Source organism: Citrus sinensis, chromosome 2, assembly GCF_022201045.2.
Source record: "Citrus sinensis cultivar Valencia sweet orange chromosome 2, DVS_A1.0, whole genome shotgun sequence".
NCBI classification, from domain to species: domain Eukaryota; kingdom Viridiplantae; phylum Streptophyta; class Magnoliopsida; order Sapindales; family Rutaceae; genus Citrus; species Citrus sinensis.
Window position 1 is genome coordinate 22,436,261 of NC_068557.1, and position 27,739 is coordinate 22,463,999.

Below are 27,739 nucleotides of genomic sequence, written 5' to 3' on the forward strand. Positions count from 1 at the left end.
CCCTTAGCACCATACTGATTAGAGCGTGGTTCATGAGGTGTGGATTCCCCCCTCATGATTTAATTGGCATTAATAAGGAATATTTAGCCCATGGTGCATGTTGATACGGATCCAGATATCCAAATACGTCATTTCAATAGAATTCTCTTCAATTTATTCTCGCCATTTCAATTCCAATTTTAGAATTTATTCTCGCCATTTTAATTTAAGTTTTAGCATATTCCAAATCATTTCTACCACAAATCCAATCACCCATTTACAAAATTAATTCTACACACAATTAAAATCCACCTCCTCGTGGGATCAATACTCGTCACCATTAATCTATATTACAATAGATTCGTGCGCTTGCGAGGTCAATAAAATTTGCACAACAGTAGCACTCATTAATCAATTCTTTAAAAAAGGGGAAAAATGTCAAATGAAAGAGGCAAGGATAGTTATAGAATTAATTATAGGGTAAATGATTAAACAAATGGTGGAGTTATTTAAACCCATCAATTTTTTTTTCTACACCCACTTTTTTAATTAAAATAATTATCAAATTTTAATTTATTATTTTAATTCATTAATTCTCAAAAATCATAAAATTACCATTGATTAATTACTTTTTGTCTCTACTATAATAATGGTAAAAAATTAAACTGATTTCTCTCTCTTTCAATTTTTCTTTCTTTATTCTTTTTTTGCTAAATCAACTTTACCTTTCCCTTATTTTTTACTATAACATCTCTAGATTTGCCTCCTATTATTATTATTACTACTATTATTAAAAAAATTTGCTTCTAAGATTTGACTAAAAAAATTTAATAAATTCAAAGTGGTACAAAAAAAATTATTTTTTAATTTTGCAATAACGTTGAATTTGTTAATTTTTAAACAATTTTGTTTGTTGAATATAATATTTACTTTATGTATCATAATAAATTTTAATAAAGAAATGAGATATTAAAAGAGATAGTAAGATTAAATAATAAAATTATCGTTGATTCATGAATGATTATATTATATCTTCATAATAAAATTTTTAATTGAAAAAAGAGTGCAATGAAAAACTTAGTAAATAATAACAACTCTATCCAATCATCTCGACCAAGTAGTAACATGCAAGAAGCCCCTGAAAATATCGGACGTGGAAAAAACCCTATTTTTTGAGGCAATTTTCATCCGACGTTTAGGGAGGCTAGAACGACTAAAAAGGCACAGTTTCATGATGAGGAAATAGCTGGTGACCAGCCCATGTAGGTTTTGTACAAAGAAACCCTAGTAAACTCTTCGCAAGCAATGGAGAACGGCTATGGAGACGGAGATCTGGACTGAGAGTTTGAGGAAAGAGATGTGATTGAGGAGAACGATGGACCTATGCCATCAATAGCCTTTTCGGCTAGGATACATGAGAAGTTGAGTGAACCGTGGAGGAATTCAGTTGTAGTGAAACTTCTTGGACGAACAATCGGCTATAGGGCTCTCTGCACAAGATTGAACGTAATGTGGAAAACAACCATGAGTTTTTCAGTGATTGATTTAGAGAACAACTATTTTTTTATTCGTTTTCGTTCAAGCAATGATGCTCTCGATGCTTTAACTAAGGAGCCTTGGCTAATTATGGGGCACTATTTAATGGTATAGCCTTGGACACCTAGTTTCGACTTCACCAAAACGGCTATTGATCAAGTTACCGTATGGATTCGACTGCCTGGTCTTGCTGTCCATCTATATGATCAAAAAATTCTGCAAAGGCTTGGAGATTTGGTGGGAACGGTGATAAAAATAGATGCGAATACAGCCTCATGTATACGAGGACGTTTTGCTCGAGTTGCAGTCACAATCTCTTTGGATAAGCCGCTGGTATCTCAGTTCGTATTGGATGGGAAGATTCAAAAGGTGGAATATGAAGGGTTGCCGGTGATTTGTTTTAAATGTGGAAGGTATGGACATAATAGCAACGCTTGTAAGGAAGCTGGTGTAGCGAATGATAATGAAAATTCCCCCCAGCCTGCTATGCAACGGCAGGAAGATCACGTTTATCAGAAGTTTGGTTGTCATGATGCTAGTAATATGGAACCCTTTGGCCTTTGGATGATTGTCACGAGAAAGGGCAGGAGAACAAACGTTGGCATAAAGAAAAATAGTGAGCTAAGCCGAAACCGAGAGTCATTTGGAGCCAGCACTTCAAGATTTCATGTTTTGGCACAGGATTCAGATGAGCAAGAGTATCCCGCCCATGCAGTGGTAAAGGATGCCCCATCTACTTCACGCCAACCTAATATGTCTGACCTGAACCCCACTTTTACCTCTCATCAAGAGCCAATGATGAGAAATTGACTAAGGCGTAAGCCTCGTAATAAGGTATTGATTACAAAACCCCAAGGGAGGAAACTGGCAACCTCAATGAATACTCTCCAGAACCATTTTCAGTCAAGTGGTTTTCCCACAAGCGAGAACGACGTAAATCACACATCCCATGCAAACCGAAATCCCACTTCTTTTGTTACATCTCGGTTTGCAACTGAGCTCTAACAAGTCTCTCATCTTGCTATCACTTTGGACTCAACGAAGCACACTGTAGTTTTTTGTTCGCCACAAGCATTACCCCTGAGGGATGGAAGGGATGTGGACATTGAGCATAGAGCTCGGCAGGGAACAGACCCCCAGCATACCTCTGATCCGCCAGACTTTCGAAACACAAAATGTGCTATTACTGGTGAGAATGCCCTTACGCTCCCTAAGCAGTCTAGGAGTGGAGCCGATGAGGCTGTAATGTCGGAGGAGGAGGAAACGATGGTTCAAGAAATGCTTATGGCGTTGATGGCTGATATTATTGATCAGCAAAACTAAGGTTTCTCTCATACCCTACTATAATTTTTTTTTATGTCAGTTAGCATCATGTTTTGGAATGTTCAAGGGGCGGTTTCGAATACTTTTCGCCGTGCTTTTAAGACGCTCGTTAAGAATTATAATCCTCCCCTGGTAGTGTTGATGGAACCTCGTATCAGTGGAAGAAAAGCAGATTACTTTATTAAGAACAGTGGATTTGAATATTCCCATCATGTGGAGGCAGTAGGCTTCTCTAGAGGTATTTGGTTGCTTTGGCAAAATGTTATAGAGGTGAAGGTGCGGTTAAATCACAAGCAATTTATTCATTTCAAGATCAGCAGAAATAAGAACTTTGTATCGTGGAAAACAGTTGTCTATGCTAGCCTAAATCCTATGGTGAGGAAATAGCTATGGAATCACTTGGATAGCCTTGCTATATCTATCAAAGAACCTTGGCTGATTGGGGGAAATTTCAACTCTATATTGTACGTATCAGAAAAGCAGGGGGGAGCTGCAGGACAATCAAGAGAGTGTTGCTTGTTTCGGTAGTGGTTTGATGACAACCAAATCTTTGTTTTAAAGTTCAAAGGCCCTTGCTTTACATGGTCACGTGGCTTTCTTCTTAAAAGGCTAGATAGAGCCTTGTGTAATAATGAGTGGCTTTTAGAGTTTACAGATAACTCAGTTCTCCATCTTCCGAAAGTTGCTTCGGATCACAGACTGGTTCTAGTTCGCTTTGAGAAAATTGTACGGGGACATCATGGTAATAGACCGTTTCGTTTCTTGGCTTATTGGTTAACTAATGATCAGTTTAATAATTTTGTTAAGCAGACGTGGGATCCTCAAGCTTCTTATAGCAATGCGGCATCCACTTTCGTCAAAGAGGTTCAAGTTTGGAATTGGGAAGTTTTTGGGAATATTTTTTAGCGAAAACGTATCTTAATGGCTCGAATTAACGGGATTCAAGCAGCTTTGGAGAATTATAGTTCGAAGGGGTTAATGCGCTTAGAGGCACCGTTGCGGGAAGAATTGGAGATAGTGATGGGTCAGGAGGAGATTTTTTTGTGGTAAAAATCAAGGAAGGATTGGATTATGCATGGGGACAGAAATACTAGGTTCTTCCACCAAAAAACTATCGTACGTAGGCGACGGAATAAAATTGAAGCCATCCAGGACAATTCGGGTAATTGGCTTTATAATGAGGAAGAAATCTAAAATCATGCAATGGGGTATTTTTCAGCTTTATTCACAAGTGAGGTGGCAAACCCCCGCAACTATCTTGTCCAGAATTATTTCCCAACTCCGGAAGCTGTTGATATTGATTATGCTGCTAACCCAGTTTTGGAAGAAGAGATCAAGAATGTCGTTTTTAGTATGAAGCCGCTAAAGGCTCCAGGTACGGACGGGTTGCACGCTATCTTCTATCAGTCTCAGTGGGCAGTGGTTGAGCCTTCCTTTTGCAAGTTTATGGTAAGATTCCTAAAGAGGTCAATAATACTCTTTTAGTGTTGATCCCTAAAGTGGAGCATCCTACTAGTTTAAAAATGTTTAGACCTATCAGCTTATGTACAGTAGCCTATAAAACTATAACTAAAATAATTGCGAACCGTTTGCAAGCTGTACTGCTTGAAATTATAGGCCCCTATCAAACAAGTTTTGTTCCTGGCCATCACATCATCGATAATATTGTTGTTGCCCAAGAAGTAGTCCATTCTATGCGAAGGAAGACAGGCAAGCGAGGGCTTATGCCTATCAAGGTTGATCTTGAGAAGGCATATGATCGGCTCAATTGGTCGTTTATATTCGAAACTCTTCAGTTAACTGGTTTTTCGATTCAGTTATCTAGGCTCATCATGGAGTGTGTTACTACAGTTAAAATGAGCATTAAGGGAATGAAGAGGCTATAGAGAAATTTTCTCCAGGGAGAGGAATTCGACAGGGAGATCCTCTATCTCCATATATTTTTGTGCTTTGCATTGAGCGTTTGAGTCATGGTATTTCTCAAGCTGTGAGGGAAGGCTATTGGAAACCAATCCGGTTGGCCAAACAAGGAACTCCCCTAACTCACCTTTTTTTTGCTGACGATTTACTCTTATTTGCAGAAGCCTCAATTGATCAAGCCTATATCATTGACGAAGTTTTGGAGAATTATTACCGAAGCTCTGAAGCAAAGGTTAATAAATCAAAAACCAAAGTTTTTTTCTCTAACAATGTATCAATTAGAGATGGCTAGCGTATTGGTGACACTTTGGGTTTTTCAGCTACTAAGGATTTGGGCTCCTACCTTGGCATGCCTCTAATCCACTCGCGGGTGAATAAAGCTACTTATCAGTCCATTTTAGATAAGGTGGACATGAGGGTTACTGGATGGAATGCCGCGCATTTATCGTTTGTTGGAAGAGTAACTTTGGCGCAATCGGTGGTTCAAGCAATGCCCATTTATGCAATGCAAACAACTTTCCTTCCCTCTCCCCCCCGATGTGTCAGAAAATTGACACGGCATGTCGTCAGTTTATTTGGGATGGGAAATCGAAGAGGCACAAGATAAGTATGGTGGACTGGGACAGAATTTTTAAGCCAAAGATTCACGGTGGCTTGGGATTTAAAAAGTTGGATGTGATGAATCGGGCGTTGCTAACGAAGCTAACGTGGGAAGTTGTTTCGAATTCGGAAAAACTATGGGTAATGGTGTTTTGTTCTAAATATGGGTTGGATCTTGGAAACTTACCACTTACTCTTTCGGAGAAAAAAGGGTCTCGGATTTGGATGGCTATTAGGAAAACGTGGGCAGACACCATGCATGGAGTTCGCTGGTCAGTTTGTAACGGGGTGAGAGCTCGGTTCTGGATTGACTACTGGGTTACAAAGCAAGAACCCTTGATAAATCTTGCCATTCAGCCAATCCCGCACGAAATTGTCAATGATTTGGTGAGTGAGTATGTAACCGAGAATGGGGGCTGGAACTGGCTAAAATTTGAACATTTGCTACCTAACTTTATCCTCATGCAAATTGCATCAGTTATGCCTCCCGCGCCTCAACTAGGAATTGATAAAATTTATTGGAGTTTTAACCCCAGAGGTGTTTTTACTGTCTGTTCAGCATATGATTCCATCTGCAGCCAAAACCCCGCCATCAAAGATGAAATTTAGAGCCTTACATGGTCGTGGAAGGGACCCCAGTCTGTTCGGCTTTTCCTCTGGTAGATTATGCATGGAAGTTTTAAAACTCATGGCGAATTATCTCGACGTCATATTCCTGCGTCAATGGCATGTGATAGGTGTGGGGCACCGGTTGAAGACATTCTTCATGCATTGAGAGATTGCCCGTGTATCAAACGGGTATGGTTGTGTCTTATTTCAGAGGGTGATTATAACTCCTTCTTTCACGCTAATCTTCGGGAATGGATTGTAGCCAACCTTCAAAACAAGTCAAAGCTTGCTTCTCACATTCCTTGGGAGTGTGTATATGGGGTGGCCGTTTGGAGAATATAGTTTTGGAGAAACCATTTCATGGTCGAAGGAAAATTGGTGGATAGCTCAGCAATCATTATGGATGTTATGGCCAGAGCAAATGAAATTCATAGAATTAATACTTCTCAAATGAGTCAGCAACCGAGGAGAAATTGGGGAATGTACGATGGTTATGGCGGAGCTATGGGGCCTTTATCAAGGGTTACTCTTGGCGTGGGAGGCTGGCATAAACTTTTTGTTGGTGGAAGTGGATAGCCTGTGTGTTGCACAAATGATTTCTAAGCAGGTAGTCGTACCTAATGTTTCCTATACTTTAGTTGTTGCAGTACGGGATCTTCTTAATAGGAACTAGCAAGTCTCCCTAACCCACATCTTTCGTGAAGCGAATTCAGTTGCAGATTTCATGACCAATATGGCTCACTCACTCCCTAATGGGATACATTTATTTACTAGCCCGCCTGTGAATATTTATTCAGTTATCTTGCAAGACATGATTGTGGTTGCTAAACTCTGTTTTGTTCCATCTTAGCTCTTTTTATAGAGCCCTTATTAATCAAAAAAAAAATAACAACTCTATCCAAAAATAAATTTATTCATTAATTGAAGGATATTTTAAAAAAAATCGACTATATTGAAACTATTTCACAATAAAACATTCTCTTATGATCAATTAAAATTATAATATATTTTTTATTATTTATTATGTATATAATTATAATTTAAATTTTATTCTAAAATAACTCTAAAATAACCATAATCATTCATAAAAAAAATTTTGTAAGAGTTTTTAAAGGCGTCAACAGCTGAAAACAAATTCAATAGTGCTAGGGCTACAGCCCTCTAATAAATGCGTGGTATGACCTTTAAAATTATCACTCCAACGGGTCCCGCAGCATTGAACGGTTTGATGTGACTTCACTCTAACTCGGATGATGACATTTAACCCCACCAAAAAAAAATACGTGCATTTCACTCGCAGTAAAATCACGTGAACCAGTCATGGATTTCGAAAGGTGCATTTAATATTTAACCTGTCTTGTACTTCTGTTACTTTTTACTACATTACACACATCATAATATCATATGAGGATCTGACATACGTGGATGAATCCTGACTGTAGACTCTAAGAGTTGATGGTGACCCCAGTAACACATTACATGATGAATGGTAAAAAGTAATCAACTACTTGCATCATGTGTAATTATACTATTATTAATTAATTAATTATTTGCCAATTATATTTTTCTCTCTTCTTTAGGTAGGTACTTCTAATTCTTATTTCTCTGACAAATGGTTGGTCTTCCAGCGCGGTGTGTGCTGCTGTTGGGATCTCCAAGTGATCAGCCCGCCATGTCATTTTACATTTTCAAGGTCTATAAATGACTCTCAATGTATGGCAATTTCATTTATTTCTTCTTAAAATTTTTTATTTAATTTTCAGCACGAAAGTAGTTTTTTGCTTATTTTTTCTTATTTTGCTTCTTGCTTTAGATTTTATATTTAGTGCAGTACCAGTGTATTTTTGTTTGTTTGCTTGATGATATGGGTTGGGAATTGGGATCTGAGAATTCTATCTAGTGCAAGTTAAACTTGAAAGAGAGTTTTTAACAAGTTAAAAGTTGGCTTTCATGTATGTTAGTGTTTTGTTATCTTTTAACTTTTTTTTTAATAAAAGAATTTCTTATCTGCTGTTTTCTTCGTTCTTTTTCTAAGGGGGCATGGCATTAGGGTTTAATGGATTTTTTTCCCCTAGCATTTTTTAGATTGGGTTAGGAAGTTTCTTTCCTTTTCTAGAAAAATATATTCTTATAGCTTTTACTGTTTTTCTTTCTTTCCTTTTTCTTTTTTAAAATATATATTAGTAAAGGCAAAGCTCTAATATTTTATTCTCAATTGCCGGCCGCCGCTTCTGATTTTACTCATGTTTTCTTTTTGTCAATCTTTCATTTTCTCATACTTTTGTTTAATTCTAGCTCTGTTAAGGTTTTGGATGATTAATTGTATGTGATAATGCTCCTTAGTTTCTGCTCAAAAGAATATGCCATTTATCTTATGATGTAAACTTTGCTTTCTCTTGTAAAGAAGGAAGAATGAATGGTCATTGATGTTATTTTAGCCTTTGAGTCGACAATCCAGATTGTGCATGAATTTGAAACTTCATTGGCTTTGAATAAAATTCTAGTTGGATCATGCTTCTCTTTAAGCTGCTCCAATATAAGTAAATATGGTAATTGAAATTCAAAGTATTGGTTGTTGTCCATCTGCCATTAGATTAAACAAAGTTGATTTTGGAAGTTCTATTAGAAGGTTTTCTGATTGTATTATTACTTTTTTATGCAGATATATAATCCTTGCCCAGACTCAATACAAATTTGCTTGACAATGAGAGAGAGCACACCTGTCAGCATTCGTGCAAATGGCAAGGCTGTCTACTAGCGTGCTCTCTACCATTGTCATAAAATTTGCTTAAAGCAGTTGAATATTGTCTGTCGGCACTCTATAATAGCAACTGAACTGAAGCAGGTGATTCTGTATTCTTAATTTTCAAAGCTGAAATTCAGATTTGAGGTATTCTTATCATTTATTATAAAGGTTTGTAGTTTTTCTATCTTACGTCATATTATTTAGATTCATCAATTTTATTGTTGATTTTTATTGTAAAAGATGAATTTCAAATACTTTTGATGCTTTGAAGCAAGGTGGTGTAATAATTTTTAGAGTTAGGAAAAACAAAAAATTAACTGGCTAAGCATATTGTGTAAGTGTAAATAATTTTGAAATGGAAGAAACAACCAGCTCACTGCCATTAATATCTAATAGGATCTGTTGTTCTGGTATTGAGAGGCTGTGACCAACATGGATTTCCTTTTGTTGGTCCGAACATAAAGCATTCTTCATACATGACTCTAACATAGTATTTAGTGCTGCGAAGATGAAAAAAAAAATTGAAGGAGATTTTTAGTTGCTTTTCTCTATCCACTTCTTTATTTTGCCTATTTTCTTATGTTGTGTAAATATTTTGACTATTTCATTTTTTTTCCCTTTCTGAGAGAAATTTTTAGGTTTTAAGGTTTCAGCCTTAAGTTCTTTCTATTTTTTAGCACTTACTATAATACACAAGAATGTATGATGAATAAATTAAATAAAGAGGGTACATAACCTACAGGATATATTTTTTTTCCCCCACAATAATTCATATCACTATGGGTTTGGATTGTTATTGTTCCTCATATCATATTTATCTAGATATCAAACATTTAGTTTGGTTGATGGCCTAATGTCAATCAAGCACAATGGAACCTTTTTTTCAAATATATATATATATTCTTTTATGGATCATTTTTCCTACCATTAATAAAATAAATAGATCATTGTTATAGGGTAAGTGAAAACTTTTACTCGATTTGTGTATTTCTAATATTTGTAAGTATTTGCTCTAATGTTTGCATCCCATCTTTTCCAGACAAGTATTCCATTTCCAATAATGCTATGCATATGAACTTGGGATATGAGGTGGTAATTGACTTAGCACCGTAGAGGTTGTTGTAAATTATTCTAATATTCATAGGAAAGTCTTACAGGGGTACCAAATTAACCAGCAGATCAGCTCTGATATGACTTTTATATTTCAAATTATGCATGTGTAGCATTAATTCTTCTAATTTAAGTCATCTGTGCAGCAATAGTAATCACTAATTAAGCAAGCTATCATACTTTCTTGTATGGTAATTGCCAAGCCACAATTTGTACGTTAGTATCGTTCATTGACGCCATGGAACATGTATGCACATGAAGTTATGGTTTTCTTGCTTCTGACTAAGTTGATGATATACTTCAAGTTTTATCTCATGCAGGTTTGCAGATTCAAAGATCTTGGGTTATTCTCGAATGCTACATCATCAAACCTTGCTTTTGTTTGAAAACTGGATTTTTTGGACATGGATGAAAGACTTATTCAATCTATGCCAAAGCTCAATCCGAAAAAACTCAATCTGAAAGAACTTTAAACTATGCAAGTCTTTATCAAACATTATATTTACCAGGTTATAATGGATATAAAAATAGCAAAAGGTCCATTTGTTTTTGCATTTAGTATATGTATGCAATTTACTTTAGTGTTACAACAGTTTATATAACATTTTTTTTTTAAACCAGTGACGCATGTTTCATCTTGAACATCAGGGTCAAAAATCAAAATCTATACTTGGGCGGAGTTGAATAGAAAATCTGATTCACTTTCTGTGCCAACTGCATTAATTTGGCTTTATGGCTGGCTTCACTTGGATGAGGTAATCTGTACAATGAGCTTGGTTATTCATTCACTTTCTTGAACTGTTATATAAATGAAATCATTTTGCATTGTAGAAGGTTGCCACTGCCATGAGAAAAAAGATGGGCTCTATTATTGAGTATTTCCTTTTCTCTTTTTCTTCATTTGCGAGACACGTTGAAGTTCTTGCTTGATGGAGACGAAATAGGCCTTTTGATGGTCATTGAGCGGAATGGTTCATGCAAGGGTACTGCCTTTGATCTTTTGAATATCTTACAGTTGACTTCTCCATCATGTTACCTTGGAGATTCGGTTGATTGTAAGTCTAAACTCACTGCTTGTCCCTTCATGGAGACAAAATAGGTCTTTCATTCAGCCAACAATTTCTGTAGTTTTCTTAATAATTTCTAAACATTTGTTGATGTACTTTCACAAATAGAAAATCAATGAGTATACGATGGCTTGAAGAACGAGGTTGTTATTTGCTCATTGTTTTTTAGGTTTTCTACATTTTAATTTAGAAGTCTTTGGTGATTTCTCAAATTGGAAGGAAATGGAACCGATGTTATGCATATGGCAAGCATGTAGAGAATCCTGGCGAGAAAGTAGCCCGAACAGGAGTAATCGGCATATCATTTGAATCTTGGAAGAATCTTTTGCTGGTCAAGAGATGGATGCATGGCAAAGGAAGGACCTAAAGCTGCTGATTAATTATATTTTTTGTGGCGAAGTATTTTGGTTGTACATCCCAAATGCAAGTTATTCCTGTGTCTACACAGTCCCCGACTAACATACACATTAAGAAAGAGCTGCTTCTAATGCTGGGTTAGATACTTGTCATATATATAACTGCAAAGATTTCAGCATGCTGCATTTTTGCTGTCTTTTGTTTTGCACGAACTGTTGGATGTTGAAAAGTGTAATGAGTAACATTTTGTTGCGTCCTATATAATATACTCTTGATGATCACTGATTCACTAGGGCATTGAGTAACTTGTATGTGGAGGTATGGAGTGTAGTTTGAGAAACAAAAGTGCCGTTGGGTGGTGGTTTGAGTTAGCTTTTTACTTTTAAGTGGATGCTGGAGTCTTGGAGTCAGAAGTGTCCGCAAATTACAGAATGTACATCATAAAATTTTAGTATCTCCGTCCTTGCATTGTATTTGCAAGAGAATTTTATCTGTAAATATAAATCAATATATCCCCCTAGTTTGGGTGGAATCTTACTTATCTTGGTTCTTTCTTCTATATGAATCAATAACCATATTGGTACTATTAAATGCCAACTAATAATCAATAATTTTATTGTTATTTTTCTTGTTTCTTCCTCATATCACACATACCATTGCATGAAAGCTTCCCTTATTTCAGTAAGATATACTCTATGTGATCCTATTATCTATGAAAAAAGTAATTTGGCAAAAACTGTACCATAAAAAAGAGTTTGGTGTGTGCTAAACGAAAACACAATATAATTTTCAACGAAATAAGAAGATTTGTATAGTTTTTAATATTTTTTAATCAAACTTTTTGTTGTGTTGTAAAGCTGTATTTTGTCCTTAGATTTATTAACTGGTTGCTTAAGGTAACATTTACATTTTAGATTTATATTTTGGATTGGAGTGAGAATCCTGAAGAGTGGGGATCTTGTGATTGAGAGTGTGGAGTAAGAGTGGGAGTAGGTTGTTTATTTACACTGAAATAGAAACATAGAATGAAGATCAAAATCTAATTTATGTGTTTACTTTGTCTTGGATTGAGAGTAAATAGTTTCAAATTATAATTTTACCCTTGTTAAAGAATTGTAGTTTTTAATTACAAAGTTAATAAAAAATATATTTGATGAATAAAAATTTATTTTATTGTATTTGTAAATTTATAATAATTATTAATATTCTTAATTATGTACATCACAATTTTTTATTAATTTTAATTTTAATTATGTAAATTAAAAATTATCGATAAGGGCAATATAAATAAAATTTTTTACTATTAACATAGTACGGAATTAATATTTTCTTAGAATAAACTATTTTTATTATTAATTATTGATATTAAATAAATATAATAATATTATATTTTTAAATAAATATAATATATAGTAATATTATTAATTTTTTATTAATATAATAATATTATTTATTTTATTTTATTAAATTTAATAAAAGAGGTATAATTTTATTCTAAAAATTGATGAGGCTCACGAAGTGAGATGCTCAATCCTCTCTCAAAATATGTAAATAAATACTCTCACTTTAAAAAATTTATACTACTCACTCTCACTTTAAAAAATAAACACAAAATAAATTTATAGGCAATATGACTTATAAAATTAATTAAGACTTTACCTGATGTGCGTGGCCTTACGTTTTCTAAAATATATTACGAACGATTATATAACTTTTAAAATCAAATCGTTTTTATGACTCTAGAACGGTGCGGGAAGCCGAAGGGTGAAAATAGTCGAATCCGGACTCAGAAACGAAAGCGACTCCTTTACCAATTGCCAGCTGTCCAGCATGCCTGCCTCACAAAGAACTGTCAAATCAACTCTAAGTTTTGTACCTATTACCCTATTAGATTCATGTGGATCCTCTTCAGTTGATCCCATTGGGTTGGGCTAAAATTATTTTCCACAAGGCCCATTTTAGACTGTTGTGCAGCCAATAATCTAGTTTATGATCAGTAAAGCTTACTGGCTTAGTGGGTGCAAAATGCTCACTAGCTAAGTGAGTCCAAAATAATTTCTATATTCTTATATAACTCAATAAGTAAGAAGTTCGATCTGATGCACGGCGGCATACGTGTTAAAATTTATTTGTTTGGATTATTTTTGTGAGTTGTGTAACCCTGTTAATAAATTCTTGATACATATTCCGTCGCGCACTATAACATGTGTGACAACACACATAACATCAAGATTTTAATAAATAAATATATAATGATTATAGATGTTTGGAATCTACTTCAGCACTCTGAGATGGATAGGTAATATTTGAAATGGTCTTACGTGATTGAAGATTATTAAAACGGACATATATATATATAATCTAGTAAAAGAGTGATGAATTAATGAAATGCAACCTAAAATGGATGCCCTACCTTAATGATAATTACAATTTACAATGAAGTACTAGTTTTTCTTTCCAATACCCCACCTTTCCAGAAAGCATTTTTTTGTAAATTGAAGGAAGCAAGAATATAACAAGAGCTAGAGTTGAAGAGATCCCTGTAATAAGAAATAAACCGCCAAAGTTGGCTAGGCTCAGACTAGATGGGTTATCACTAATGGAATCCTTATGCATAAAACTTGATTGTCTGTCAATAAACCATTCATTTTCAATCTTTGTAAGAGTCCCTTCTTCTCTTAACCTTGCAATAGCCTTTGATATGTCATGAACCAGTGGTGAACCCTTTTGAAAAACCTGGAGGATACATAAAAAATTCAGTTACACGTAATCTGTATGAGGTTAATTAGTTAAATATAATATTGTTAGTAGAGATACTCACAAAGCCAAAACCATTGGTACTGGTGGTATTCTTGGGTACAGTCAAGGTGTAATGGGCAGAATACTTGGCAAGGAAGGCCTTTATGTAGGGCATTTCATCAATAATGGCAGAAAAGCCACCATTTTTACTCCCCTTGGACAGAGCATTGGCATATTCTTCAGCAGAATTGTATTTCTTGAGCCTGGAATCTTTAAAATTTAAGTTGCTTAGAGCTCCTGGTACAACCCAGCCCAGATGAGATCCTATATTGTCTATTGAGGCCAACTTAATCTGTTCAATGGTTAACATAGAGGCTAAAGTTGCCGTGTAGCTTGAGCTCAATATAAGCACTACAAACAACCATACGATCACTACAAACTTTGACAAGTTGCTAAATAGCTTTTCCCCTGAAAAAAAAAAATTAATGCCCCTTTACAAAGTAATTAATTTATGTAATATATATATAATTAAAGTGTGTATGTGTGTGTGTGTGTGTGTGTGTATTGGGATACATATTACATATACGTGTACTTACTCTGAGAAAATACGAGTGTTGAGAAAGAATACCAAAATATCATCCCAAATTGTTGCGCCCGCGAACCTTGGAATTCATCATTGACTGGACGTTCAATAATCCAGACGACAAAACCAGTCCAGAGAAATAATGCTGCAGTGGTTAGCCAAAGATTTGGTTCAAGTGGCTTCAAGAAAATCCAAATGTTGTTGCTCTGATCAATTGGGACTATCATTCCAATGCCCATGTCCGTGTATGGCAATGTGAAATCAACGTACAAAGATCTATTGGCAGTAATTGTTGTATCCCCCACCACAGCATCAAATTCCTAGTTTATCAATTAATCATGGTCAACATGTGTAAAATAAAGTTAGATGTAAATTAAAATTTATAATATATATACTCGCTCACGTACCTTTAAATAAACCTGATGGATAAGATCATTATACGATCCAGCCATTCGTCCACTTTCATCCTCAAACGGAATGAACTGGTAAGGTACTTCAAACGTTAAAGAGTCAATGGCTGCCTTGAATACGTCTATACAGAAGCCTTCAACGATAAATGTTCCTTGAGGATCCCGAGCCGCAATATGGACAAGTTCTTTAAAAGCATTCACTGGAACCCCTATCCTTAACTTATTATTCTTACCACCACCTTCTGGAATGGCTGCAGATCCTCCTGGCCATATAACGGCTTCAAGTTCATCATCATTTGGTGAGGGTGAACTAATATTCATCTTGTTGAAGAGTACTGATGAATTCATTTCCTTTGAGATCCCAGTGATTGGACTCCAAAACCCAACTCTTTTTAAGGTCGTACCTATCACATTTACAATCTCAAATGCTCCTGATGAAGTTAATTTCCCGTTTATTAGTTGAAAATTACCGCTTAAACCCGTGAACCCGCTGTTTATTATCTGCTTGTAAAATGTTTCATCAGGAACCCGATCAGTTTTCAGCTTTTCTGATGCTATTGCCAGAATCCAAACAGTATCATATGCAAGAATCCCATATACATCTAATTCGGATACCGCAGCATTTGGATTATTTAGGTACAATTCCCTTCTCCACCTTACGGTGAAATTGTGAAGCTCCTTCGATGCTGGAACATAACGCTTGAAACCCAGAACTCCCTGCATGGACTCAACAACCGATGAGTCCATTGAATGCAGGAAATCCATAGTTGAAGATGTTATAATCCATGCATACCCTTTACTCATCATTCCTAACTTCTTAGCATTCAAAAAGAGATGAGATGCAAGAGCATGCGACATGTGCACCACAAATACTTTTGTTTCTAAACTCTTGAGCATTGAAAGCTTTTTGATGGCTTCATCACTTGTAGATGATGACTTAGAAATGGCCATCCTTCGAGCAATGTCAATATTGGCATCATGTAAAGAATCAAAAACATAAGGAATAGTATTATCAATCCCCCAAGTATTATCCTCATAGATGAGAATCACTTGTTTCCATCTGAAGACTGAGATAAGAGCAGCTATGCCTTGGGCTTGAGATTGAGAAGCTTCATCACCTTGATCAATTTGAACAGAATACGATGTCAAAGAATTAGGGAGAGCTGCAAAGAGAGAAACGACAGGAATTCTGGCTCTGGATCCTAAGTCCGCCAAAATTTGTGCCCCAGTTGGTGTCATTTCTATGCAAATTATTGCTTGCAATTCTACATTTTGCATGAGATTCAAGGCTGCACTTGAAATAGATGCAACTTTAATGGCAAAAATAATATATATAGTTGTTAACACAGATCTTATTCTATAAGATTAGAATATAGTTGTTTTTGTAAGTTTCTGATGACATGTTTATGGTATAAAATTATATATATATATATATATATATATATATATTAAATGTATGTGTGTGTGTGAAAATTTTCTGGTAAGAGAATCCAAGAATTTAAAAAATGTAAGAAGATTTTTACAATATTGTAAAATCTTTTACAAAATTGTAAATGTGCGTTTTCACACTTTTACAATACTATAGTAAAGGTTTCACTACGTGTGAAAGTTGTCCTACGTTTTATAAAGTACGAAATTCATACACTTCAATCCAAAATATATATATAATATACAGGCACTCTCATTTTTTTTTCATACACGCTAAGGTATACGGTTTAATAGTGTTTACACTAACTCAATTAAATCATATGACTTAATAGTATGTCCGCATAAAAAAAGGATAATTATCCACCGACCACCTATTTTTTCGGATTTTTTTCAAAAATACACAGTTCTTTTTTTTTTGGCTGAATTTTACTTAAACTTAACATTTTTTTCATTGGTCCACTCCCGTTATAATACTGTTAGAACTTTGCTGACATTATAAGGGTAAAATTATCATTTCGCAATGACACAGAAGTGGCCAGATGCAAAACAATATAACTTCAAGTGGAGTTCAGAAAAAAAAAATTAAGAATTGTGTTTTTTTTTTAAATGTGAAAAAAAGGTGGTCGGTGGATAATTTACCTTTTATAGTTGAGGGTAAAAAAGTCATTTATACAATATTCCGTTAGTTCTCTTAACAGTTTGAAGACAGAAGTGGATAGGTGCAAAATAATTTAACTTCAAGTGAAATTCAGTAAAAAAAATTATGTATTTTTGAAAAAGCTCGAAAAAACAGATGGTCGATGGATAATTTCCCCGAAAAAATGATGGCGTTCGCACTTGATAAGGACTATCTATATGAAAAAAATTTCAATCGAGAATAAAAGTTTAAGATGGATTTATGATGTTGTAAATTGATTTTTACAACGTTGTAAACTGAATATTTATGCAGATTTACGTATGGTTTAGTTGTAAGAATTTTACTTTGGAGCTTTAGAGACTTAGGTTCCTATCTCTACAACCACATAATTTTAAATGTTCAAATTTCTTTTAATTTATTGTTATTACTTTTAAAATCTAAAAAGAAAAGAATAAATATGAGTTAAGTGAACAGTACAGAATAATTTCCTCCAATTTGAAATAAATTTTTGAACCAAGCCTCCCCTAATCGAATTGGTTAGGTCCGCCATTATGTGTGTGTACACAAATTTTACAATAAGGTAACCCTTAAATATATAGTGGGTTTTTAAGGTTCTGATGACATGTTTATGGTGTAGCATTAAATTTCATGTACTTCAATCCAATCTATCTACGCAATGCATGCTTGAAATTAACTATAGATTTATGCTTGAAATTAACTATAGATTTAAAGTCATGCATCTCTAATAAGTAATATGCCCGAGGATTTGAGTGGATGGTTTTTTAAGTAGTATTTTTTTGGCTAAAAAATTTAATTTGGGCTTAGCCGATCCCTGTGTTAATATACATGTATAAATAGGAAAAAAAACAACTGTGTACGGTGAAATAATGTTACCTGTAGATAAAGCATGAAGTGGATCACCTTGAGAATCCCTCGAGTGAAGAACAAGCCTTGTTTTGTAGTGAGTATTTAGGGCATAAAAATCAGCAATGGCCATGGAAATGCAGCTATTGCTGATCTTCCCTGACCATGATCGCATATCAAGGATGACTCCGACGTGCACTTCATCTGCAGTGAAACTTGTATTATTCTTGACTTTTTCAAGCTCCGAGCACGATGGACAGAGATGGATAATAAGCAAGATTAAAGATGAAAAAAAGGCTTGCTCCTTCTTCCCCTTAAGCTCCATCGATCAGCGCCTAATTATCATTGAAACCGAACTTGTTCATAATTATAGAATTAGGAGCAATGTCCACAGTCAATATCGAAATTAATAAAAAAAAAAGGTCCAAGTCTCCAAGAGGCAATACAAGATTGGGACAGCAAGAGGGAGTACGATTATTCTATAGTTTCACAAAAGAAAACTAATTCAAGACGTTTTAATATAGCAGCCTTTCTGGACTGGGTTCTTCAGGTTTGCTTGATGTGTGTTATGTGTCAACGTAACTGACTTTGTAATTGTTCTGTATAAGGAATCAAAGCCTTCCAAGATCTTTTTTTTTTTTTTTCCTATTGTAGAAGTCAGCTAAATAAAGAATGAACAACTGAACCTGATCTATTTCGAGGAAGACCAAGGCCTCCAATACTAGACGAGCTTTGAAGAAAATTAATTCACTGCTTTTATTCATCTTTGGACTCAGCTAAATGATAGCAACAAGTGCTCACCCAAACATGCCAAACGAAGGTTCAGTGATTGTGCTCATTTAGTGGGGAACAGGATCTCTAAGCATTACTGAGTTTTTAATGATTTTTTGTCATATGTCTTTTAGTTATAGTGTATGGGTAAGATTTAATTTAATTTATTTTTTTATTTATTAACAACCAATCAGTAATTGAGTTATTTACTTATGACATAATCAGATCAGGAGAGAATCCTGATTCATTTTGTGAACCACTTCTAAAAGCGAATGAAAATTAAAAAATTGTTTGACTATAATAACTACTACCCTGACGAATAGGATTCCACAACAACCATGTGACAACGTGCCACATAAAAACAGGTCAGAGATGACTCGGGAGGTTAGGTTGCACCTTAAAGAACAACTGCGAACAGCTGTCGGAACAGGAGTTGACTACTTGAGTCTTTCATGAAAAAAATGGCTACTTAAATTGTGTATGTAATGGGATAGAAAAGTTAGCCAAGTGTGCACCGCTTGTTACCATTGGAAGATATTACACCGCTTGTTACCATTGGTTTGTGTGTGTGGAAAGACTTGGCTAAATTCTCGTCAAGTGTGGTAATAAATGGAGGCAAATCTGGTGAAAAAATGATCTGATGATGGTTGCTTTGGCTATGCACGCCGCTTGCATGTACACGAGACGGATGATTTATGACTTGAGCAACTTTTGATTGGTTGTTCAAGAGTCATCACCTTGAAACCACTGTGTCCCGAAATCAGTTAGCCTACTTTGTCTTTAGTACAAATAAATTTGAGTATGAGGCCTGCTATATTTAGACTGAGAGAAGACAAAATGAAGTAAGAAACAACTCCTTTCTTTCTTGTCCTCTCCGTGGGTTCAAGAAGAAGTAAATTATAAGTCACTAATCGGTAGCAACATGCTGACGTTCTGTCTTCATTTTGTCGTCCTTTAGTTCAGTTATCATTTTTCTTTGAGTATTGGTATTTGATCCGAAAAATCTGACACAACAGTAACAAAACAACTGTAAAATTATATGATACAAGCTAGTCAAGTCCTATGATACAATATTAAGTAAAACATTAGTATTATTTTTTAATTGACATCACAATACTATACAATTTTATAATTATTTTAATCGTAATTGTGTCACCATTAAAATTTATTATTATTATTTACTTCCTTAAGACTTCCCGTATCACCAGCATTATAATAGTATATTGGTATTCTCAGTATTTTTCTTTCCTCTTTTTTCCTTGCAGTTGCTACTACATATATTTATCAATCAATTTTCCTCAGTAGCAGTGGAGGGAAGTGGTTGGTGTCTCACTATGGGACTCTTAAACCTCCATCCCAATAAATATGGTGAGGGTAGAATTGTTCTCTAATGAAAAATATAGTGGGGTAGATGTGTCAATTAGTATATTAAGTAGAATTTTAACCTATTCTAATAGAAATGACGTAGTCAACTCGTTGATTACGAAATATCAGTATTTAAATTAAAACAAAAACGCAGGGCAAGGCGAACAACGGGCAATACAAATATGTACATGTTATAGATGTAAAAACACTTTTGATAAGATATAAAAACAAAAAAAAAATTATTTTGTTATTAGTATTTAGTAGTCATAACCAGGCAATTAATAGACAAACTTACATATTATATGTACAGGTCATAGATATAAAAACGTTTTTGATATGATATAAATAAATTATTTTTTCCTTATCCAAAAAAAATTATTTTGTCATCAGTAGTCGTGCTCGCAGTTATTAATCCAAATACCAAATCACAAAATTCACCGTACAGATGGCAAACTATCTCGTTACTAGCCCAAGTGCCTGACTGACATACTATGGATCCTCGAGTTGACACCGTTAGGTTGGGCCATAAATTTTTCCAAGAGGCCCATTTCAGACTTGCCCAATCAATAATCTATTTTTAGTCAAACTTAGTGGGTTCAAAATAATTTCTACACCAATATTACTCAATTAAATATATAATGACCAAAGATGCTTGGAATCCAAAATGAGTTTCACTTACAGCACTCTGGGATGGAGAGTTAATATCTGACAGGGCGTTGTGTGTGATTGAAAATCTTCAAAACACATATATATGGTGGATGATAATCCTATCCTACTATGAGTTTTTTTTCTTTTTTCTTTTTTAATTTTAAAGATCTTGTGACATATATTTTTAATGATGAATTTAATTTATTTTTTTTTTTTATTTATTAACCACCAATCATTCACATGTATTTTTATTCAATAGAGTTCAAATAATAAAAGAATTGTGATCCATATATAGTTTAGTAAAAGAACAATAAATTAATATAATACAATTAAAAGTATATGCCCTACATTGATTTCTTAACCTTATTTAAAATTACAATGGAAGTACTGTTTTCCTCAATTCTCCAGTTCTCCAGAAAGTCCTTTTATAAATTGAAGTAACTAAGGATATGACAAGAGCTAGAGTTGAAGAGATCCCTGTTATAAGAAATAAGCCACCAAAGTTAGCGAGGCTCAGACTGGAGGGGTTACTACTAGTGGAATCCTCGTGCATAAAATTACTTGATTGCTGGGTATTAAACCATACATTTTCAATCTTTGCAAGATTCCCTTCTTCTCTTAGCCTTGCAATAGCCCTTGATATATCATGGACCAATGGTGAACCCTTCTGAAAAACCTGGAATTAATATAAAATATAAGAAAAAAATTGACGGTATATATAAAATTGCTTAATTTTCAATAATCTGCATGAAGTGTGTGTGTGTGTGTGTGCGTAATTTAAAGGAGATACTCACAAAGCCAAAACCATTGGTACTGGTAGTATACTTGGCTGCAGCCGTGGTGTAATGGGCAGAATACTTAGAGAGGAAAGCCTTGACGTATGGTATTTCATCAACAATGGCAGAAATGCTCCCCTTGGACAGAGCATTGGCATATTCTTCAGCAGAATTGTATTTCTTGAGCCTGGAATCTTTAAAATTTAAGTTGCTTAGAGCTCCTGGTACAACCGAGCCTAGTTGAGATCCTATATTGTCCATTGAGGCCAACTTAATCTGTTGAATGGTTAACATAGAGGCTAAAGTTGCCGTGTAGCTTGAGCTCAATATAAGCACTACAAACACCCATACGATCACTACAAACTTTGACAAGTTGCTAAATAGTTTTTCCCCTGACCAAACAAAAATTATTGAAAGAAAAAAAATTAGGGTCTAACTACAATACCTCAGAGTTACGTAACCCACAGCATACAAATGGGTTAAAAGTCAATAAAAGTTGTCAGAAGCAAAAAGAAAAAAAAGTCAATAAAAGTTGACAAAATTTATCATTTGACATTGTCGAAACTGTCGTGTTGGGTAGGGATAGTCATAGCCGATCGAGAAAATAATTTCATTTAGATAGAATTTAATTTCTGTAATATATATGAAGTCATATACATACTTATATTGGGATAGGTATATGTACTTACTCTGGGAAAATACGAGAGTTGAAAACGAATACCAAAATATCATCCCAAATTGATGTGCCCGTGAACCTTGGAATTCGTCGTTGACAGGACGTTCAATAATCCACACAACGAAACCGGTCAAGACAAATAAAGCGGCAATGGTTAGCCAAAGATTTGGTTTCAGTGGCTTTAAGAAAATCCACATGTTGTTGTTCTGATCAATTGGGACTATCATTCCAATGCCCATGTCCGTGTATGGCAATGTGAAATCAACGTACACAGATCTGTTGGCAGTAATTGTTGTATCTCCCACCGCAGCATCAAATTTCTAGTTTATCATATAAATCGTGATCAAAATGTCGTACATGTATAAATGAAAATTATATATAAATTATAATTTGTATTTATGTATGTGTGTGTGTGTGTGTATTAGGATATAATGTCACGTACCTGAAAATAAACCTGATCGATAAGATCAGAATAAGACCCAGCAGCCACTCGTCCACCGGCATCTACAAATGGAATGAACTCATAAGGTACTTCAAATGTTAAAGTGTCGATGGCTGCCTTGAATACGTCTATACAGAAGCCTTCGACGGTTAATGTCGAGTTGATGGATTGAGGATCCCAAACTACATTAACGAATTCTTTAAGTCCGTTCACTGGTACCCCAATCCTTAACTTATTAATCTTACCAACACCTGCTGGAATGGCTGCAGACCCTCCTGGCCATATGATGACTTCAAGTTTATCATTTGGTGAAGTTGATGAAATAGTATCCATCTTGTTGATGAATACCGACGAATTCATTTCCTTTGTCATCCCAGTGGTAGGATTCCAAAAACCAACTCTTTTTATGGTTTTGCCTATCACATTTACAATTTCAAATTCTCTTGATGAAGTTAGTTTCCCGTTTACAAATTGAAAATCACCGCTTAAACCCCTGAACCTATTGTTTACTATCTGTTTATAAAATATTTCATCAGAAACTTGACCAGTTTTGAGCTTTTCTGATGCTTTTGCTACAGCCCAAACAGTATCATATGCAAGAATCCCATATGCATCTAATTCGGAAACCTCAGCATTTGGATTATTAAGGTACATTTCCCTTCTCCACCTGAGGGTGAAATTGTGAAGCTCCTTCGACGTTGGAACATAACGCCTGAAACCCACAACCCCTTGCATGCTGGACTCAACAACCAATGAGTCCATGGAATGCAGGAAATTCATAGTTGCGGCTGTTGCAATCCATACATACCCTTTACTCATCATTCCTAACTTCTTAGCATTCAAAAATAGATGAGATGCAAGAGCATGCGTCATATGCACTACAAATACTTTCGTGTCTAAACTCTTGAGCATTGAAAGCTTTTCGATGATTTGATCATGGGTAGATGATGCCAAAGAAATGGAGGTCCTTCGAGCAATATCAATATCATTATCATGCAGGGAATCAAACAAATAAGGAATAGTATTATCGTTCCCCCAAGTGTTATCCTCATGGATGAGAATGACTTCTTTCCATTTGAAGACTGAGATAAAATCAGATATGCCTCTGGCTTGAGATTGAGAAGCTTCATCATCTTGATCAATTTGAATTGAATACGAGGTCAAAGAATTAGGGAGAGTTGTAAAGAGAGATATGATAGGAATTTTAGCTCTGGATCCTAAGTCTGCCAAAATTTGTGCTCCAGTTGGCGTCATTCCGATACAGATTATTGCTTGCAAGTCTACATTTTGCATAAGATTCGAGGCTGCACTTGAAAATAGATGCAACTTTAATGGCTACAATAAAATATATAGATTTATATAACACATAGATCTTGTTCTATAAGATTACAATGAATTATAGCTCAGATTTGTAAGGTTCTGATGACATGTTTATGGTACAAATAAAGTTTCACATACTTCCATCCAATCTATCTGAGCACGGGATACGTGAAATTAATTAACGAATTTATGTTATATGCTGTAACAAGTAGTATGCCTTAAGGTTTAACGGAGTGATTTTCAAACAACTTTTTTAGCTAAAAATAGTTAATTGAGATTTACCCCTATCTTTTTCTTTTTTGAAAAATGAAGCAGTATACGGTGAAGTAATGTTACCTGTAGTTAAAGCATGAAACGGATCACCCTGAGAATCCCTCGAATGAAGAATGAGGCTTGTTTTGCAGTGAGTGTTTACAGCATAAAAATCAGCAATGGCCATAGAAATGCAGCTATTGGTGATCTTCCCTGTCCATGATCGCATATCCAGGATGATTCCAACGTGTACCTCATCTGAATTTAAACTTGTATTATTCTTGACTTTTTCAAGCTCCGAACTCGATGGATAGAGATGAATAATAAGCAAGATCAAAGATAAAAAGAGCGCTTGCTGCTTCTTCGGCGTAATCTCCATCAGCGCTCAATTATCATTGAAACCGAACATGATCATATATATATATATATATGTATATATATAATTAGAAGCTACTTACATCAGTCAACATCTTATAGAAGAAAAGCGAAGTTGAAGAAGCAATACAATATTGGGGCGGCAGATGTATTATACTAGATTGTATTATAACATATTAAATGTAATATAATAAATTGCACAATGTGTTTTAATATTTTGTACTATTAAATACTATTAAATCATTATTATTAATTTTTTACTAAAAATATAACAACCACTTGCAGCCACCATTTGCCATAACTAACGACTGGTAGAATTTATTAATTTTGTCTGTTTAAGTCGTATTTTATACCACTGAATCCTTGTCATAAATTCTATGCAACGGTCAAAGCTTTTGTTGTGAATATACGTCTAAATTTTGGACTTCAAAACTTTTACTTTTGATCTACTTCAAACGAAAGCTCCAGTTCCAATAATGTTGGTGTCATTGCATAGAGCCGGAGTCGAGGATTCCAACAGTGGTAGATTTGACATCCAAAGCTTTTGAAAAATGACGGTCGGTGACAAATCACTATACCAGTGGTTGTTCATGGTGGTTGTCGGCGGACGGCATTAATTAATGAAAATATATTTAAACAATTAAATTAAAAAAAAAAAAAGAGCACGGACCTGTTCAAACACCCTGGGGGGGAGTGATTCTGATTTTGCTGAACTTAGAATGCAAAGGTCAAGTGACCAGAATAGTTCAATATTCATCTAACAATTGGCCAAACGAGCTGGTACCGACCAGGCCTACCCGCATGCCAAACATGACTTAATAAATAAATAAAATTATTCTTTTAGTTTGACCCCCAAAAAAAAAAATAGTTAGCAGCCTTTTGAAAAACTGAGTCGCTGACTCGCTGTCCTACGGGGGGTTGACCTGAGTCTGTTTACCATTTATTGGCATAGAAGAAAATGGCTATCCTCAATCAAATTGGCTTGGTTGCAAAATGGGGGAAGTAGTTGGAGTTCGAAAATGGAATTCTCTGCCGTCTTCCCAAACATTAGGGATGGCAAAAATCCCTACGGGGACGGGTACTCTCGGGGATTTTCCCAATTCGGGGAGGGTATGAGGATAATTTCATACTCAATTTCTTATTCGGGGAGGGGACGGAGAAATTTTTTTACCCAATTTCTTATTCGGGGAGGGGACGGGGATGAGGTGGAATCCCCATCCCCTCCCCATTTCCCCATTTTAATTTTTAATTTAATTTTAATTTTTTAAAATTACTAGTAAATAAATTATAAAATTTAAATTATAAAATTATAAATATTGGTAAAAATAAAAAATATCAAAATATTTATATTATTAAACTTTTAGGCCTAATTAGCTAATTAAAGTTCTAAATTTTTATTTATGACATTAAAAAGACCGAGTAGATTTTATTAGCCAAACATTTTTTTTAATTTTGATATTCTTTAAATATTTTACACTTAAATCTATTTTTTATTTAATTTTAGATGTTATAATTGCCCACAGCGAATCACAATTTTAATATCTAATCTAATTTAATCTAATATTTACTTTTGATTTGCTCCGATTTAACTATTGTGTTGTAAAGGGAATAGTCGATTTTATTTGTAACAATTTTGTATTAGACTATTAATTTGTTCATGATAGTTTGTAAAATAAGTTTGTATCCCTTGCATGTTGCGTTACTTACTAATTTAATATAATAGATATTAATGTAAGATATATTTCGAACTTTACTTTTATTTGAATTTTTTATTTTAATATGATTAACTCAAAATCGAAAAAAAATGTATTAGTTATTTGGGGATCGGGGACCCTCGGGGATCCCCTGTTATTATTCGGGGAAGGGATGTGGATTCTCTCAAGTAATTCTGACGGGGACGGGGAGGGGATGGAGACATACGCAAAATATCGGGGATGGGTACGGGGAGATCGGTCCCTTTCCCTCCCCTCCCCATTGCCATCCCTACCAAACATACAGTGAGAGTAGAATCATCTCCCTTGAAAAAATAATATGGGTAGAAAAAATATTCATCGTAAAATAAAATTTTAGACTGTATTATATTCTCTACACCCATTAACGTACTCTCAATTAAATTTTAAAAATTAAAATTTCGCTTATTAAACCCACTCAAGTGCCAAAAGCACCCTCAAGACTTCAAAAGAGTGTTCAATGATATACCCACATTTTTCAATTTTTTTTCTTTTTGATGCATTTTCTCCTTTCTTTACACCAAACTGCTAACTAAATCCATTAATTTTAGTCAAATCAATTTTCTATTCTCATTTTAATTCTTCTTTCCAACTTTCCCTCATAATCTGGTCATTGGCAAAAGCAACGAATCTTGACATCATTTTTCATGCTTCTCCACGGAGTGACAAAATTTCATTGATCCTTTCTGTTTTTGTACAAGTCAACCGTACCAATTCAAGAGATAGACTAAATCTAGATAAGAGTTTAAAAGTATATCAGATTTTTTTTTTTCTAGAAAATTCTACATTTCTATTTTAATTTTCTTTTTCGGAAACCGGAGTTCAAGATGGGTTTCTTAAAACTTAATCTAGATTTCTAACATGATGTAAACATCACAAAGAAAAAAATATATGAAGAATGTAATTATTTCTTTTGAGAAATTGTGAAACATTAGTCACATTGTGAAGGATGATATATTGGGAAAAAAAATTAATTGGGCATAATGGTAAATTAGTGAGTGTAGAATGGTTTCCTTAAAAAGATATATAATGGAATAGATATGTCTATTATATGAAATATAATTTTAGCTTATAACATGATAGAAATGATGTACCTGTAGTTAACTCTTTGATTATAAATATCAGTATTTAATTTTTTTTTATAAAAAAAGTCGGACAATGTGAACAACAGACAATAGACATGCATTATAGATGGGGTGATTCTTACTGTTCTCTCCTCAGATTTGTCCAACCCATAAATAGATAGACTGACTTTATATTTAAGTTCATACTGACCTTTTTGGAGCAAACCTTTGACCATTGAATGTGATGTCTGCCGTGAGAGAATACATTGATACCCTTTGGCTCACCATTGTGGAAGCAAATACCGAAATCCAAGAAAAATAATGTTGGCAAATAGATAGGCTTGCTGATATTAATTGCAACAATTAATTTCACACCACCGCGCGAAAGCAAAATTATGATTGTCTATAGAAT

The 27,739-nt window shown here is 34.6% G+C and overlaps 2 protein-coding genes and 1 non-coding gene across 17 annotated transcripts in view; 2 read left to right on the forward strand and 1 right to left on the reverse strand.

Annotated features, from left to right (window-relative positions):
• Window positions 1-11,425, forward strand: part of LOC102608480 (uncharacterized) — a 69,892-nt gene extending 58,467 nt beyond the window's left edge. For 3 of the 14 annotated variants that reach the window (XM_052434802.1, XM_052434803.1, XM_052434804.1), the window contains 3 exons: window positions 10,472-10,578; window positions 10,743-10,878; window positions 11,060-11,425. In XM_052434802.1, coding sequence (XP_052290762.1) covers window positions 10,472-10,578; window positions 10,743-10,878; window positions 11,060-11,199 — 383 coding nt within the window. In that variant the 3' untranslated portion in view covers window positions 11,200-11,425. The other 11 variants (XM_052434800.1, XM_052434799.1, XM_052434795.1 and 8 more) reach the window with 9 other exon arrangements.
• On the forward strand, window positions 8,637-8,777 carry MIR535B (microRNA MIR535b). Its single transcript, NR_161541.1, has one exon. It is a non-coding gene; the product is annotated as a microRNA MIR535b (primary transcript).
• Window positions 11,426-13,650: 2,225 nt separating the features above from the next.
• LOC102621247 (glutamate receptor 1.2-like) lies at window positions 13,651-24,549 on the reverse strand. Of its 2 annotated transcripts, none has more exons than XM_052432538.1 (5): window positions 24,243-24,549; window positions 22,587-23,890; window positions 22,158-22,464; window positions 14,069-14,454; window positions 13,651-13,983 (listed from the first exon to the last, which is right to left on the reverse strand). In XM_052432538.1, the coding sequence occupies exons 1-5, from the start codon at window positions 24,535-24,537 to the stop codon at window positions 13,672-13,674; spliced, it is 2,604 nt and encodes an 867-aa protein (XP_052288498.1). In that variant the 5' UTR covers window positions 24,538-24,549; the 3' UTR covers window positions 13,651-13,671. The 2 variants fall into 2 exon arrangements, with proteins under 2 accessions (XP_052288498.1, XP_024950491.2); XM_025094723.2 differs by lacking the exons at window positions 13,651-13,983; window positions 14,069-14,454 and adding exons at window positions 20,748-21,368; window positions 21,487-21,860.
• Between the last annotated feature and the right edge of the window lie 3,190 nt (window positions 24,550-27,739).

Coding starts and splice junctions, on each gene's coding strand:
- LOC102621247 (XM_052432538.1), bottom strand. CDS start 24,537: ATGGAGATTACGCCGAAGAAGCAGCAAGCGCTCTTTTTATCTTTGATC. Junction 14,455..22,157: donor AACTCTCGTATTTTCCCAGA/GTAAGTACATAT, acceptor TTTTTTTTTCAG/GGGAAAAGCTATTTAGCAAC. Junction 13,984..14,068: donor GTACCAATGGTTTTGGCTTT/GTGAGTATCTCT, acceptor TGTATCCTCCAG/GTTTTTCAAAAGGGTTCACC.